Raw genomic sequence first — 15,124 nt, forward strand, 5'->3', positions numbered from 1 at the left:
ATTGGGAGACAAGACATTTTGAACCAGACCTGACAAAATCTGATATCTAAAATCAGGCTGGATTTAGAGTCGCCTGGGAATCAAGTAGTCGCTCCTCTCAGTAAGCCAACAATAATAGTTAAGAGTTAAGGTTTGCTCTTTCAAATGACAACAGAGTAAAACAAAAGCGGGATTGGGGACGAGATGCCCCCCAAGGATGGTGGTGTCTTTTGCACTGGGTTTGAAGTGAATTGAGCAGGATACTTAATTTTTTTTGAAGCACAGATTCATTGATTATTTTTTTTACTGTATGAGGTCTGATATCTGTTAAGGAAACGCATTTGGAGGATTATACATTTTTGGCAGCAATATACTTTTTTGTACATGACCTCATAAACCACAACTTGACATGCTGATATGCACATCTTGTTAATTCCTTCAATTGTGTTGTGTATCATATGTGTATGGTGAGAAGGGCTATTGTTTTATTTTTTTTATCCTTTTCTTTGCAGGTGATGTGTGCTACCCTACATGTGTTGTCGCTCTGAACACGGACCTGCATGACCCGGTGGTTCTGTCCAACGGAACTACACCTAGCAATTTGAAGCACTGGATGGTGCCTGCCACAGTACAGGTGAGAGGCCGGATGAGGCCAGTCAAAAGGTGTTTAATGAGTTACAGTTTTACATCTAAACCTTTGTTGTTCTATTTTACAATCATAAGGTGCTGATCTTGAGGACATTTCCAAGAAATTGCTTCAAAAATAAAACACATCCAAAATGTGATCTTAATTAAGGCAAAGGCAGATTACCTGTTTCAGGGAATATGAATGTTTTAAAAAGTTAACATTTTAAAACCACAAAAATGTCTGTCATACTGTATAAAGTTCTTTCAAAGGGACCCTAGTGAAGGTCCCCATGCTACTGGAGGTTTCTTTGGTTAACAAACTGACAATCAACTGGCTGAAAAGATGCTGGGTACAGTTCCCATTTGCTTACAAGAAAGAAAAATGAAGATGTGTGGAAAGGTTTCTGTTTGATAAAAACACAGATAGTTATAGTGCAGAAACAAAATGAATGTCAAATATCACTGTTATTTACTTCTTCTTACTGGGGACATTATTGGGCGGTGGAAAGAGTACTTCGAGGATCTCCTCAATCCTGCCATCACGCATTTCCTGGTGGAAACAGAGGCTGGGGACACGGGGTTGGACTCTTTCATCACCCAGACTGAAGTCACCGAAGTGGTTAAAAAGCTCTGTGGTGGCGGAGCTTCGGGGGTGGATGAGATCTGCCCTGAGTACCTCAAGTCTCTGGATGTTGTAGGGCTGTCATGGTTGACACGCCTCTTCAACATTGCGTGGCAGTCGGGGACAGTGCCTCTGGACTGGCAGACTGGGGTGGTGGTCCCCCTTCATAAGAAGGGTGCCAAGAGGGTGTGTTCCATCTACAAGGGGATCACACTCCTCGGCCTCCCTGGTAAGGCCTACGCCAGGGTATTGGAGAGGAGAGTCCGGCCGATAGTCGAACCTCGGCTTCAGGAGGAGCAGTGTGGTTTTGGTTCCGGCCGTGGAACACTGGACCAGCTCTATACCCTCTACAGGGTACTCGAGGGTTCATGGGAGTTTGCCCAACCGGTCCACATGTGTTTTGTGGACCTGAAGAAGGCATTTGACTGTGTCCCTCGTGGTGCCCTGTGGGGGGTGCTTCTGGAGTGTGGAATCGGGGGCCCTTTATTAGGGGCAATCCGGTCTCTGTACAAGCGGAGCGGGAGTTTGGTTCGCATTGCCGGCACTTAGTCGGACCTGTTCCCGGTGCATGTTGGACTCCGGCAGGGCTGCCCTTTGCCATCGGTCCTGTTCATAACTTTTATGGACAGGATTTCTAGGTGCAGCCAAGGGCCGGAAGGGTTTGGGCACCAGTGGATTTTGTCTCTTTTTGCAGATGACGTGGTCCTGCTGGCCCCCTTTAGCCAAGACCTACAGCATACGCTGGGGTGGTTCGCATCCGAGTGTGAAGCGGCTGTATTTATACAGAACTGCCAACTTGTGTTACTCAATAAAAATCAAGACAGAAAAATAATCAGAAGCAAAAATATTTAAGAAAAAACAATAAAATAAATCTTATAGATATCTCCATTATTGCTGCTATAATCAATGTGGGAATAGCAGGAATTATTTTTGGTGGATTTCTGTTTTGGATAAAATAAATGTCATCATATCAGACATTTTAATTGTATTTGTTTGTTGAGAAACGGAGAAACTGGGGTATTTTTACTCAAGGTTATCACACCCAGTGAATCCCATACTCCCATGGCTTTAATAGCTTAGGATTTTAAAATGAAATTTGTCAATTTCCGTAGTTTAATATTGGAGGCCAGCTGCTTGTTGTGATTTTTCTAAGGCTATACAGGATTCATTATAACTAACATTTCACATACAGTACATTTGTGAATAGATACATTCCAGTGTTTCCTTGCTTTATTGTATTTCTGTTTAGGTTACATTTATTTATTATTTTTAAAAAGCACAGAAGAGAGAAGAAAATACTGTAAAAATCACCTCATAAGTCTGACCTCATTTATCTTTAGGTAAATTTTTTTGTTTCGTTTCCTTATGAAGCTGGATGTGGTGAAACACTAGATAGCTTTTTATTGGTTTAAATAACAATTGTGGGTTTGCGGTTTTGCTACCATTTGGAAACCCGTGGCAATTATTACTGAACTGTGGTTGTTTTTGTTTACTTGCTGCCAAGCAACTGGATGCCATGAAAGCTGATCCACTGACAAACAGGCCTGAGAGTTTTACACCAAAACACCCAGCAGAATGAATAATTCATGCAAACATCTGGTGCTCTGAACAGCAGCAGCAGTGAGTAAACTGTGCTGCTGCACAGCCCTAACTAAACTTTGCAGATGAGCACCGAGATACAATGAACACAAAATGAAAATACGAATGCGTTTTTTTGTCATAAATATCCAAGACAGATAATGCATTATAGATTTGGTGTGTTGTCTGATTTTAATTTTGAATCAAAGCCTATTTTCAGAGGAGCAAAAAACTGAAAGTGCAACATTTTCGTTTGCACAACAAATTACATAGGATAATTCAAAATTAGTTGACTCAGGTGTTCTGTCACTATGCCCTCATTACGTTTAAAACAGGATGCCGCCACCACTATGTTTTACACTGGGAATGATGTGTTTTTGATTTAACTTTAATAGGCTTTTAATGATTTACTATGGAAAAGCATAAGTGGTCAGAGAATGTTGTATGAACAGAATACATAGAAAATACCCCTATAAGGCCAAGAGAGATGATCCCAGACAACCTGGGAGGTCATATCTCCCAGTTTGCCTATAGATGGAGTGTCAACATGCAGAGGAATAAAAGCAGCTAGAGGCTGAAGACCTCCCCCTGCTGCTCAGAGGGATCAAAATTGGACTGGAACAAATGGATATATGCGCAAGCAAATATGCTTCATATCAGACATTAGATTTATTCTTAAAAGAGTTTTTTTGAAAATACTTTTATTCCATGACGTGCCAGCTAATCACATCATCCACCTTGTGTGTGTAAAATGCTTGTTTGATTTAGTTCAAGTGTTTCTGTATTACTGGAAATCATAGACAGATAGCAGGGGCCAAGGTTTCAGTTGACGTCAAGTCTTTTAGGAACTGCACACATCTCCCAAACGTACAATGTATACAAGCGAGCAAAAGAATGGAATGTCAGGTCCTGAGTCTGAATTACTGCACTTGTTTTGCTAAAAAGGAGGATCATGTTACTCAATATCATATCTGAGAAATCACTTCTACGTTGATGTTGGTGCACACACTGCTTTACTTTCACCTTACTTTTGGGTGGTCAGTCAGCCAGCCAGCCTGTTTGTCCTTCTTTGCCAAGGTTAAATACTTGCACTGAGGTCTGATTACTTACGCCATATCTTTGGCACTGCCTTGCGATTTCAAGGCATTGTGTTATCTTGAAAACTTCAGAACCTGGTCTGTATTGCGATGTCAGGCTGCACAGGAAAGCCCCAGGAGAGGATCCAGTTTCTTTATCCATATTTGTTAGTCAATCAGCTGTCTACTAACCACCTTGTAAATTACCGGGGTCAAATAAATAACACAAGATCTAGGCCGCACAAAAGTTCACTGCAAATATGTGGGGTTTTACATTTAGTTGGACAAAGAAAGAATTAGTCATCTCTATTAAGATTGCATTCAAGCTTTGTTGATTTCTCTGTGATAAAGTATTGCCACAAATGACATTAATTACATACAGTGCCATGCAAAAGTATTCAAGCCCTTGAATGTATTTTTTCATACTTTTTGCCATGTTACATCTGTAAACTGCAATGTGTTTCTTTGGGATTTTATATGAAAACAGCTGTGCTGAAGAAGCCTCTGACTGAAGACACTCTGTTGTTATACGACAATCTCATGAAGAGGATGCTCAGGGTTCTTTATAATGTAAGAAGAAGGTACTGTGGTAAAGATGAGACCAAAATAGAAATTTTTCAACAATATCGTTCGTTCGTCGTCTTCCGCTTATCCAGGACCGGGTCGCGGGGGCAGCAGACTCAGCAGAGACGCCCAGACGTCCCTCTCTCCAGACACCTCCTCCAGTTCCTCCAGGGGGAGCCCAAGGCGTTCCCAGGCCAGCCGAGAGACATAGTCCCTCCAGCGTGTCCTGGGCCGTCCCCTGGGCCTCCTCCCGGTGGGACGTGCCTGGAACACCTCCCGAGGAAGGCGTCCAGGAGGCATCCGGTATAGATGCCCGAGCCACCTCAACTGGCTCCTCTCGATGTGGAGGAGCAGCGGCTCTACTCCGAGCCCCTCCCGGATGGCCGAGCTCCTCACCCTATCTCTAAGGGAGTGCCTGGCCACCCTACGGAGGAAGCTCATTTCAGCCGCTTGTATCCGTGATCTCGTTCTTTCGGTCATGACCCAAAGTTCATGGCCATAGGTGAGGGTAGGAACGTAGACCGACCAGTAAATTGAGAGCTTTGCTTTTCGGCTCAGCTCTCTCTTCACCACAATGGACCGGCACAGCGCCCCCATTACTGTGGCAGCTGCACCGATCCGTCTGTCGATCTCCCGCTCCATTCTTCCCTCACTCGTGAACAAGACCCCGAGATACTTAAACTCCTCCACTTGAGGCAGGAACTCCCCTCCAACCTGAAGAGGACAAGCCACCCTTTTCCGGTCGAGTACCATGGCCTCGGACTTGGAGGAGCTGATCCTCATCCCAGCCGCTTCACACTCGGCTGCGAACCGCCACAGCGCATGCTGTAGGTCTTGGCTAGAGGGGGCCAGCAGGACCACGTCATCCGCAAAAAGAAGAGACGAAATCCACTGGTCCCCAAACCAGACCCCCTCCGGCCCTTGGCTGCGTCTAGAAATCCTGTCCATAAAAGTTATGAACAGGACCGGCGACAAAGGGCAGCCCTGCCGGAGTCCAACATGCACTGGGAACAGGTCCGACTTAGTGCCGGCAATGCGGACCAAACTCCTGCTCCGCTCGTACAGGGACCGGATGGCCCCTAATAAAGGGCCCCCGATTCCATACTCCTGGAGCACCCCCCACAGGGCATCACGAGGGACACAGTCGAATGCCTTCTCCAGGTCCACAAAACACATGTGAACCGGTTGGGCAAACTCCCATGAACCCTCGAGCACCCTGTAGAGGGTATAGAGCTGGTCCAGTGTTCCACGGCTGGGACGAAAACCACACTGTTCCTCCTGAAGCCGAGGTTCGACTATCGGTCGGACTCTCCTCTCCAATACCCTGGCGTAGGCCTTACCAGGGAGGCTGAGGAGTGTGATCCCCCTGTAGTTGGAACACACCCTCCGGTCCCCCTTCTTATAAAGGGGGACCACCACCCCAGTCTGCCAGTCCAGAGGCACTGTCCCCGACCGCCACGCAATGTTGAAGAGGCGTGTCAACCATGACAGCCCTACAACATCCAGAGACTTGAGGTACTCAGGGCGGATCTCATCCACCCCCGAAGCCTTGCCACCGCGGAGCTTTTTAACCACCTCGGTGACTTCAGCCTGGGTGATGAAAGAGTCCAACCCCGAGTCCCCAGCCTCTGTTTCCACCACGGAATGCGTGATGGCAGGATTGAGGAGATCCTCGAAGTACTCCTTCCACTGCCCGATAATGTCCTCAGTCGAGGTCAGCAGTCTCCCGCCCCCACTATAAACAGTGTTGGCAGAGCACTGCTTCCCCCTCCTGAGGCGTCGGACGGTTTGCCAGAATCGCTTCGAGGCCAACCGGTAGTCCTTCTCCATGGCCTCACCGAACTCTTCCCAGGCCCGAGTTTTTGCCTCTGCCACAGCCCGGGCCGCAGCACGCTTGGCCTCACGGTACCCGTCAGCCGCCTCAGGAGTCCCACAAGCCAACCACAGCCGATAGGACTCCTTCTTCAGCTTAACAGCATCCCTTACTGCCGGTGTCCACCACCGGGTTCTGGGATTGCCGCCACGACAGGCACCGCAGACCTTACGGCCGCAGCTATGGGCAGCAGCATCGACAATAGATGCAGAGAACATGGTCCACTCTGAGTCTATGTCTCCAACATCCCCCGGGATCTGGTCGAAGCTCTCCCGGAGGTGGGAACAATATCCACACCACTAAATGTGGAGACAAATCTATCCTGCACGCTACCAAAAAAAAAAAACATTCCCACAGTGATACATGGTGGTGGCAGCATAATGCTGAAAGGATCATGTTTTTAAGCATGGATATGGAGGCTTGTCAGAGCTGATCTAATGGAAGATGGATGGAGCTAAATACAGTGGAAAATACATGTTTGGGGTTCCATAATATTTGAGACTGGGGGATGGAGGTTGACATTCCATCAGACAATGACTAAACATACTGCCAGAGCGATAGTTTAGATCATGTGTTAGAATGGCCCAGTCAAAATCAAGACCCAATTTAGAATCTGCGGCAAGACTTTAATTGCTCTCCATACAGTTTCAGTGAGCTTGAGTTATTCTTAAAGTAGAATGAGCAACAATAGTCTTTTCCAAAGCTGGTATAGACTGACCCAAAAAATACGAGCAGCTATATGTCCAGGAAAAGGTGGTTCACCCAAGTCTGAGTCAGGTTCTGAAAACATATGCACTTTGCACTTTTCTGATTTTTATTTGTAAAAAATGTTTGTGCACTACATTTCCTATAAAATATGTTGAAGTTTGTTGTTGTAACGTGGTAGAATGGCAAATGTATTAAGGGGTATAACACTTTTGCAAGGCACTGTATATTCCCATAATTATGCCCGTTTAAATATTATAGTATATATCAACAGCTGGGAAACATTTCTTACAGATATATTTAAATGGTTTGTGTTTGTTTTTAGAGCATAATCTGCACCGGGATGATGAAGTGGTACCCTGACCTTGAAAACATCCACTGTATCCAGTCATGTGAGGTAAGAGCAACAGCTTGGATGTACAAAATCCCTTTTTCCTTTAAAACATTCATGTGCTCATAAAGTCTGAAAGAAAACAAGATACCATCCAAATTTCAGTCTCACCAATGGTCACCACACTTTCTGTTGTGGTGTACACTGACAATGTTTTGCCAAACACAAAGATGCATTGGTGGACAGTGTTCCTGAATTTGCATTTTTTATATTCTCCCTGTCACAGATGGGATATTTTTAGAGCACTGAAAAGTTCAAATCAAAAGTGTAAAAAAGTGAGACTAATTTTAATTTACCATAGCATCCATCTACATTATCATGATAATTATTATACATGTACTCAATAAGTTAGTGTGTCAACTTCAGGGATGCCTTGGTTTACCTATTCCTGCTTTGTTAACACTGTTATGTTGAGTATTTTCTACTTAATATGATTATACCTATTTAGGAATAACCTCATTAGATGTTGTGGCTTAGCCAGACTCTTGCAGTAATACCAAATATGAGGCAAAACACCATCTCTTCTTGTTGTCATCACTACTTAAAGTGCCAGAGCCAGTGTGCAATATGGCTCATATTTCACAAAGAAAAATCTCATGCTGAAACTGATATCCTTGCTCTGCACTTCACAAGAATCCTTTTAAAATATATCCAGAGAGGCTTTCTTCCAGCTAGTCTAGCATTTCCAAATGTTTCTGTGCCTGCCAAGCCTAATGAGTTATCTGATAAAGGAAAATGAATTAATCACTGGATTATGTTAGATATAGATTAATTATTTATCCTGACACAAGGTTTTTAAATCTCTCTGCTTTAGTTTAAAAAATGTCTGCCTTGTGCGTGCTGGAGCTCCTCTTTAGGGAGAAGGATAACCTCCTGTTGTGTGACACTCTGGCGCCATCAGTTTTCTCATAAATGTGAGGATATTTGTAATGAAAATACATTAATACATCAATTAATCTGTTAATCTGTCTAACCGTCCTTTCATCTGTCAGTCCATCCATCCATCTATCTTTGGTTTTTCTCCTAAAACGTGTACATTGAAGTTGAAATTGGGTTTGAGAATAAATTAATGCTAGACTGTTTTTACTTCAAAAAATATTTTTTTCTCCATTGCAACAGACATCTTTTTATTAAATAGTGCATAAAAAAGCCAATTCTAATTCAATATACCAAGTGAAGTCTATGTAAATTTACCCAAACTAAGCAAACTAAGCACCCCTTAGTCTGCTGCTAAACAGGAAGCTCCCAAGTCTGCTCACATCCTTGTGGCCTGACATGCGCCAATCTATGTATTACAGGCCATATGAAACAGAGATCAGTTATTTTATGTTATTTTATTTTCAGTATCTTGTTAAAATAAACCTGAAATAAACTAAAACACACTTGACAGTGATATCTGAATTATAGACTAAAATCAGCAAGGCATTCAAGAACAAATAGATTTCAGTATTAAATGTTTGTAACATTTGTGAAAGTTCACTCATTCCGCCTTTTAACAGTGGCATTTTAGCAGTAACTGTAAATCATCTGAAATCATTAACCCAGATAGTTTTGATTTGGCATTCATCGTCTGTGTTCAGAGAAGGCTGAAACTATGGTTGGAACACATAAACTGTTGGTGTCTCATGGTATTAAAATATTCTTCCTACCTGCCAGCATTACATTTTCCTTTCAACCTTCCCGTGAATGTTGCTAGGCAAAACAATTGCTTATAACCCACTCCTCCATTACAGTTCTGTAAATTATACCAGACCACATGTGTTGCGTGTGATCTGTGCCAGATCCCATCCAGATGCCATTGCTCCCTCTTCTCTAGCTGTGTGTCTGGATCCACGTTGACAGTGTGAGTCAGCTCAAACGTCTTATCGGTCTTTGTACGACTGCCAGAATTTAGAAAAGATCGGCCTCTTAGAAAAGGGTTTATCAGAGAAATAACACCTTTGTTTTTCTCCAAGACGTATCCTTCAAAAATGTTTCTGAGCAACTGGAGCAAAAACAAAAGTAACACAGTGAGCCACTTAAATGCATTAGCTTCTGCATCATTTCACTTAAGGCATTTTGGCAGGGGAGGTGGATAGATGGGTGGTGGCCTCTCAGTTTATAGTTGCTGTGCTGACACCTTCATCACATCGTGGAGAAGGTTAAAGTGACACAGAAATCTAAATTAAATTACAGCTAAGGAAATACTGAAGCAGCGAACAAAACAGGATTATTCATAACACCTTCTGCCTCTATTTCATCTAGCACACACCAGCAATGTATTAAAGTGCAGAACTTCAACCTTGAATATAGAATGTATTTTTTTGTTATTTAAACTGTTCTTTTCCACAAATTTTCTCCAAAAGACTCAAAAAAACTTTTATCTTGAAGGTAAAAAAGTCAGAACAAAAGAATTCATAAAATAGTACTGTGTTTTAACATTTTTAGCGCTTTGAATACAATAGAAGATAGCCAGTAAGCCCTGCTACTTCTGGACACATTTTCTGGACCACTTCAATTGTGTGAGTTCACCAAAACTCCCTAATGTCAGTCTCCTGTTTTACTGTGCGAACTGAAAGCTGACTGTAGTGACCACCAAACACTAAAATGTGTTTTTTAGTTGTGTTTTTTTGAATAGGGTATTTACAAGAGGCACAGCAGGTTTTAATATAAAGGTAATAGCTGCCAAAAGAGTAGGAGCGAGCAGTTACATACCTGTTTACCACATATTTGCATCCTCTGTTTAACCAGATTTTTGTTGCAACATGTGGTGCATTTTGGCAATGTGATCTGGAATGTTTTTTTTCCACCCAGAGCCTAATATCCCTAAAACGTGTATGCTATCCTGCATTTCAACTGTGGGCAACAAAATCAGCCTGTTTATGTACATCACATCTGCTGACACTGAGAGGGTCACTGTGGAAGTGTCGCTGCTTTGATAATAAAACTAGAGGCTCAAATATAGCCACTTGAATCCTTCCAAAGTGTGTTAATCTATTCTAGTTGTAAAAAACACAGTCAATTACAAATACAACTTTCCAATTTGGTCTTGCATGCAGCTTCAGTGTTCTGGGAATCATATTTACCACCCACAGCGACAACAGTCAGGAATGCAAACAGTGAAGTCAGACTAAAACATTATTCTCTGACTATTTTATAACAGTTGTGGTTTGAAAGTTAAGCAATATCAGCTCAAATATTTTAAATTCCCTGACTCCCAGTGGTCTGTGGGAGAAATAGAATTCAAATCAGGTTAATAAATTACAGGTCCTTCTAAAAAATTAGCATATTGTGATAAAGTTCATTATTTTCCATAATGTCATGATGAAAATTTAACATTCATATATTTTAGATTCATTGCACACTAACTGAAATATTTCAGGTCTTTTATTTTCTTAATACGGATGATTTTGGCATACAGCTCATGAAAACCCAAAATTCCTATCTCACAAAATTAGCATATTTCATCCGACCAATAAAAGAAAAGTGTTTTTAATACAAAAAACGTCAACCTTCAAATAATCATGTACAGTTATGCACTCAATACTTGGTCGGGAATCCTTTTGCAGAAATGACTGCTTCAATGCGGCGTGGCATGGAGGCAATCAGCCTGTGGCACTGCTGAGGTCTTATGGAGGCCCATCTGAATCAACGAGTTAACTCTAAACACCTGCAAAAGATTCCTGAGTCCTTTAAAACTCCCAGCCTGGTTCATCACTCAAAACCCCAATCATGGGTAAGACTGCCGACCTGACTGCTGTCCAGAAGGCCACTATTGACACCCTCTAGCAAGAGGGTAAGACACAGAAATAAATTTCTGAATGACTAGGCTGTTCCCAGAGTGCTGTATCAAGGAACCTCAGTGGGAAGTCTGTGGGAAGGAAAAAGTGTGGCAGAAAACGCTGCACAACGAGAAGAGGTGACCGGACCCTGAGGAAGATTGTGGAGAAGGGCCGATTCCAGACCTTGGGGGACCTGCAGAAGCAGTGGACTGAGTCTGGAGTAGACACATCCAGAGCCACCGTGCACAGGCATGTGCAGGAAATGGGCTACAGGTGCCGCATTCCCCAGACCCGGGCTACAGAGAAGCAGCACTGGACTGTTGCTCAGTGGTCCAAAGTACTTTTTTCGGATGAAAGCAAATTCTGCATGTCATTCGGAAATCAAGGTGCCAGAGTCTGGAGGAAGACTGGGGAGAAGGAAATGCCAAAATGCCAGAAGTCCAGTGTCAAGTACCCACAGTCAGCGATGGTCTGGGGTGCCGTGTCAGCTGCTGGTGTTGGTCCACTGTGTTTTATCAAGGGCAGGGTCAATGCAGCTAGCTATCAGGAGATTTTGGAGCACTTTATGCTTCCATCTGCTGAAAAGCTTTATGGAGATGAAGATTTCATTTTTCAGCACGACCTGGCACCTGCTCACAGTGCCAAAACCACTGGTAAATGGTTTACTGTCCATGGTATCACTGTGCTCAATTGGCCTGCCAACTCTCCTGACCTGAACCCCATAGAGAATCTGTGGGATATTGTGAAGAGAACGTTGAGAGACTCAAGACCCAACACTCTGGATGAGCTAAAGGCCGCTATCGAAGCATCCTGGGCCTCCATAAGACCTCAGCAGTGCCACAGGCTGATTGCCTCCATGCCACGCTGCATTGAAGCAGTCATTTCTGCCAAAGGATTCCCGACCAAGTATTGAGTGTATAACTGTACATGATTATTTGAAGGTTGACGTTTTTTGTATTAAAAACACTTTTCTTTTATTGGTCGGATGAAATATGCTAATTTTGTGAGATAGGAATTTTGGGTTTTCATGAGCTGTATGCCAAAATCATCCGTATTAAGACAATAAAGGACCTGAAATATTTCAGTTAATGTGCAATGAATCTAAAATACATGAATATTAAATTTTCATCATTACATTATAGAAAATAATGAACTTTATCACAATATGCTAATTTTTTGAGAAGGACCTGTATTTTTCCATAGTAAAACTATAAACTGTTATTCTATCAGAGTGATTTACAACTTATCTAAAGTCACTCCAAACTTCAGGGAAAGTTCTAGCTACAATAAACTATACACAAATTTCACTGACAGGCTTCATGTTCCCTTCTAGGGGAGAGGATAGAGTGCTTGATTAAAATTACAAGCCGGTGTTATGTGGCCACAAACATTAACTGTGTTGTGCAGAAGGTAAAACATAGTGGCGCACGAGTTGGGTACGGCTGCAGTAGCTCAGTTAGCACCTATTAATTTAATGGGAAACAATTTTGCTAAATTTCACAGTTTAAATGGTAATCGGCAGCGGACCTCCAAAATAGTGTATTTTCAGGAAATATTAGACTTGGTAGGAAACATCAGTTGTGGACACGTAGACGTGACCATGGAGTTCCTATGCAGCCTAGGGTTGTTATGTCAACAACATCCAACGGCCTGTGATGCAGCTGTGTTCTGTACCAGCTTTGCCCGCAAGTTGGGGAGACCGGGGCGATGCAACAGAAAGCGAAAGTGAGGGTGTCGAGAGGGGCTAACTGCTAAGCTAAAGGCTAACTGGTTCAAAGCATCGCTACCCTCCATCCTGCTGTCCAATGTTTGTTCTCTGGAGCACAAATTGGACCACCTAAAGCTGGAGATAACAACAAAATGGCAATAAGGAACTGCTGGGCCTGGCTGAATCCATCCCTACTAGATAACGCCATTAGTATGGAGGTGCTGTCATTATTTAGGTTGGACAGACGCAGCTCTCTCACCAGAAAATTCCATGGCGGCGTTGTTTGCATATACATAAATACCAGCTGGGGCAACAACATAAAGGTGAACTTATGTCACTGCTCTCCTGATGTGGAGCTATTGACTGTGAAATTTAGGCCATTATTTGGGCGGATATGAAGACTACGTTTTCTCACTTTTACCAATCTATGGATTTTGCCACAAGAGGTGAGAATATGCTTAACCTGATATACAGTAACATCAAAGAGGCATTCGAGGCAGTTCCCTAACCCCACCTTGGCCCCACAGACCATCTTTATGTAATGTTAATTCCTCCATACAAGCCTATGCTGATCAAGAAAAAGCCTACCGTGAAACAGGTGAGGGTGTGGTCCGTAGGTGCCATGGAAGCATTACGGGACGGTTTCGAGCACACAGACTCGGACATGTTTAAGTCAACTGCTAAGGACATCCAGGAGTATGCTAAGTCAGTGTCTGGGTACATCCAGAAATGTATGGAGGATGTTAGGGTGGTCAAAAACATCTTCACACAAGCCAATGAGAAAACTCTGGATGACCAGAGAGGTATATGCAAGTCAGAAAGGAACAGCGCTTTTAAGTCCGGTGAAATAGTGGCACTGAAAACAGCTAGAACCAACGTGATCTGGGCTATGAGATTAGCAAAGCGTGGCTACGGTCAAAAATGCAGGATTTCATAATTCCAAAAATATCAGACGAATGTGGCAGGGCATCCAAGCCGTTACTGACTACATGGACCAACCCCTTGCTGCGACAACATCAGTTCCTCAATGATCTAAGCAAGTACTTGGGGAGGTTCAACGCACTAAACAGCACTTGAGGATGAAAATCTATCACTTGTCACGATGAGCAGTCATTATGCCTAGACCCAGCTGATGTCTAGAGAACCTTATGGAAGGTTAATGCCCAGAAAGCAGCTGGCCTCGACAACATATCAGGAAAGGTACTCAAGGAATGCGCCGACCAGCTGGCTGTGGTTCTTACAGACATTTTCTACACCTTGTTGCACCAGGTTGTGGTACCATCTTGATGATGACATCGGAGGCTTCAGCATCTGGAGAGGAAAAGCACACACGTGCGGATGTTGTTTCTGCATTTCAGCTCTGCAGTTTATTACATTATACCACAACATCTGATAAATAAACTGGCCTCCCATGTTACTGGCTGCTTGACTTCCTCACCAGCAGATCTCAGCTCATGCGGGTGGGTCAAATGTCTTCAGTGTCATCTCCCTAAGCACTGGATTCCCCCAGGGTTGCGTCCTGAGCCTGCTGCTGTTTAAGTTGATAACCCATGACTGCTGTGGCAGGTTAACCACTAGCCACATCATAAAGTTTGTAGATGATACGACAATAATGGGGCTCATCAGTAACAGAGATGAACAGGCCTACAGAGAAGAGGTGAAAACACCTACAGGTCCTTCTCAAAATATTAGCATATTGTGATAAAGTTCATTATTTTCCATAATGTCATGATGAAAATTTAACATTCATATATTTTCGATTCATTGCACACTAACTGAAATATTTCAGGTCTTTTATTGTCTTAATACGGATGATTGTGGCATACAGCTCATGAAAACCCAAAATTCCTATCTCACAAAATTAGCATATTTCATCCGACCAATAAAAGAAAAGTGTTTTTAATACAAAAAACGTCAACCTTCAAATAATCATGTACAGTTATGCACTCAATACTTGGTCGGGAATCCTTTGGCAGAAATGACTGCTTCAATGCGGCGTGGCATGGAGGCAATCAGCCTGTGGCACTGCTGAGGTCTTATGGAGGCCCAGGATGCTTCGATAGCGGCCTTTAGCTCATCCAGAGTGTTGGGTCTTGAGTCTCTCAACGTTCTCTTCACAATATCCCACAGATTCTCAATGGGGTTCAGGTCAGGAGAGTTGGCAGGCCAATTGAGCACAGTGATACCATGGTCAGTAAACCATTTACCAGTGGTTTTGGCACTGTGAGCAGGTCGTGCTG

General features: G+C 43.2%; 1 protein-coding gene across 1 annotated transcript in view; it reads left to right on the forward strand.

Moving 5' to 3' along the window:
- Positions 1-15,124, forward strand: part of pappa2 (pappalysin 2) — a 96,321-nt gene that overhangs the window by 60,766 nt on the left and 20,431 nt on the right. Inside the window, exons 24-25 of the mRNA XM_047368538.1 lie at positions 492-613; positions 7,350-7,421. Coding sequence (XP_047224494.1) covers positions 492-613; positions 7,350-7,421 — 194 coding nt within the window. The remainder of the gene's footprint in view (positions 1-491; positions 614-7,349; positions 7,422-15,124) is intronic.

This window comes from Girardinichthys multiradiatus, chromosome 6, assembly GCF_021462225.1.
Source record: "Girardinichthys multiradiatus isolate DD_20200921_A chromosome 6, DD_fGirMul_XY1, whole genome shotgun sequence".
In the NCBI taxonomy this organism is placed as follows: domain Eukaryota; kingdom Metazoa; phylum Chordata; class Actinopteri; order Cyprinodontiformes; family Goodeidae; genus Girardinichthys; species Girardinichthys multiradiatus.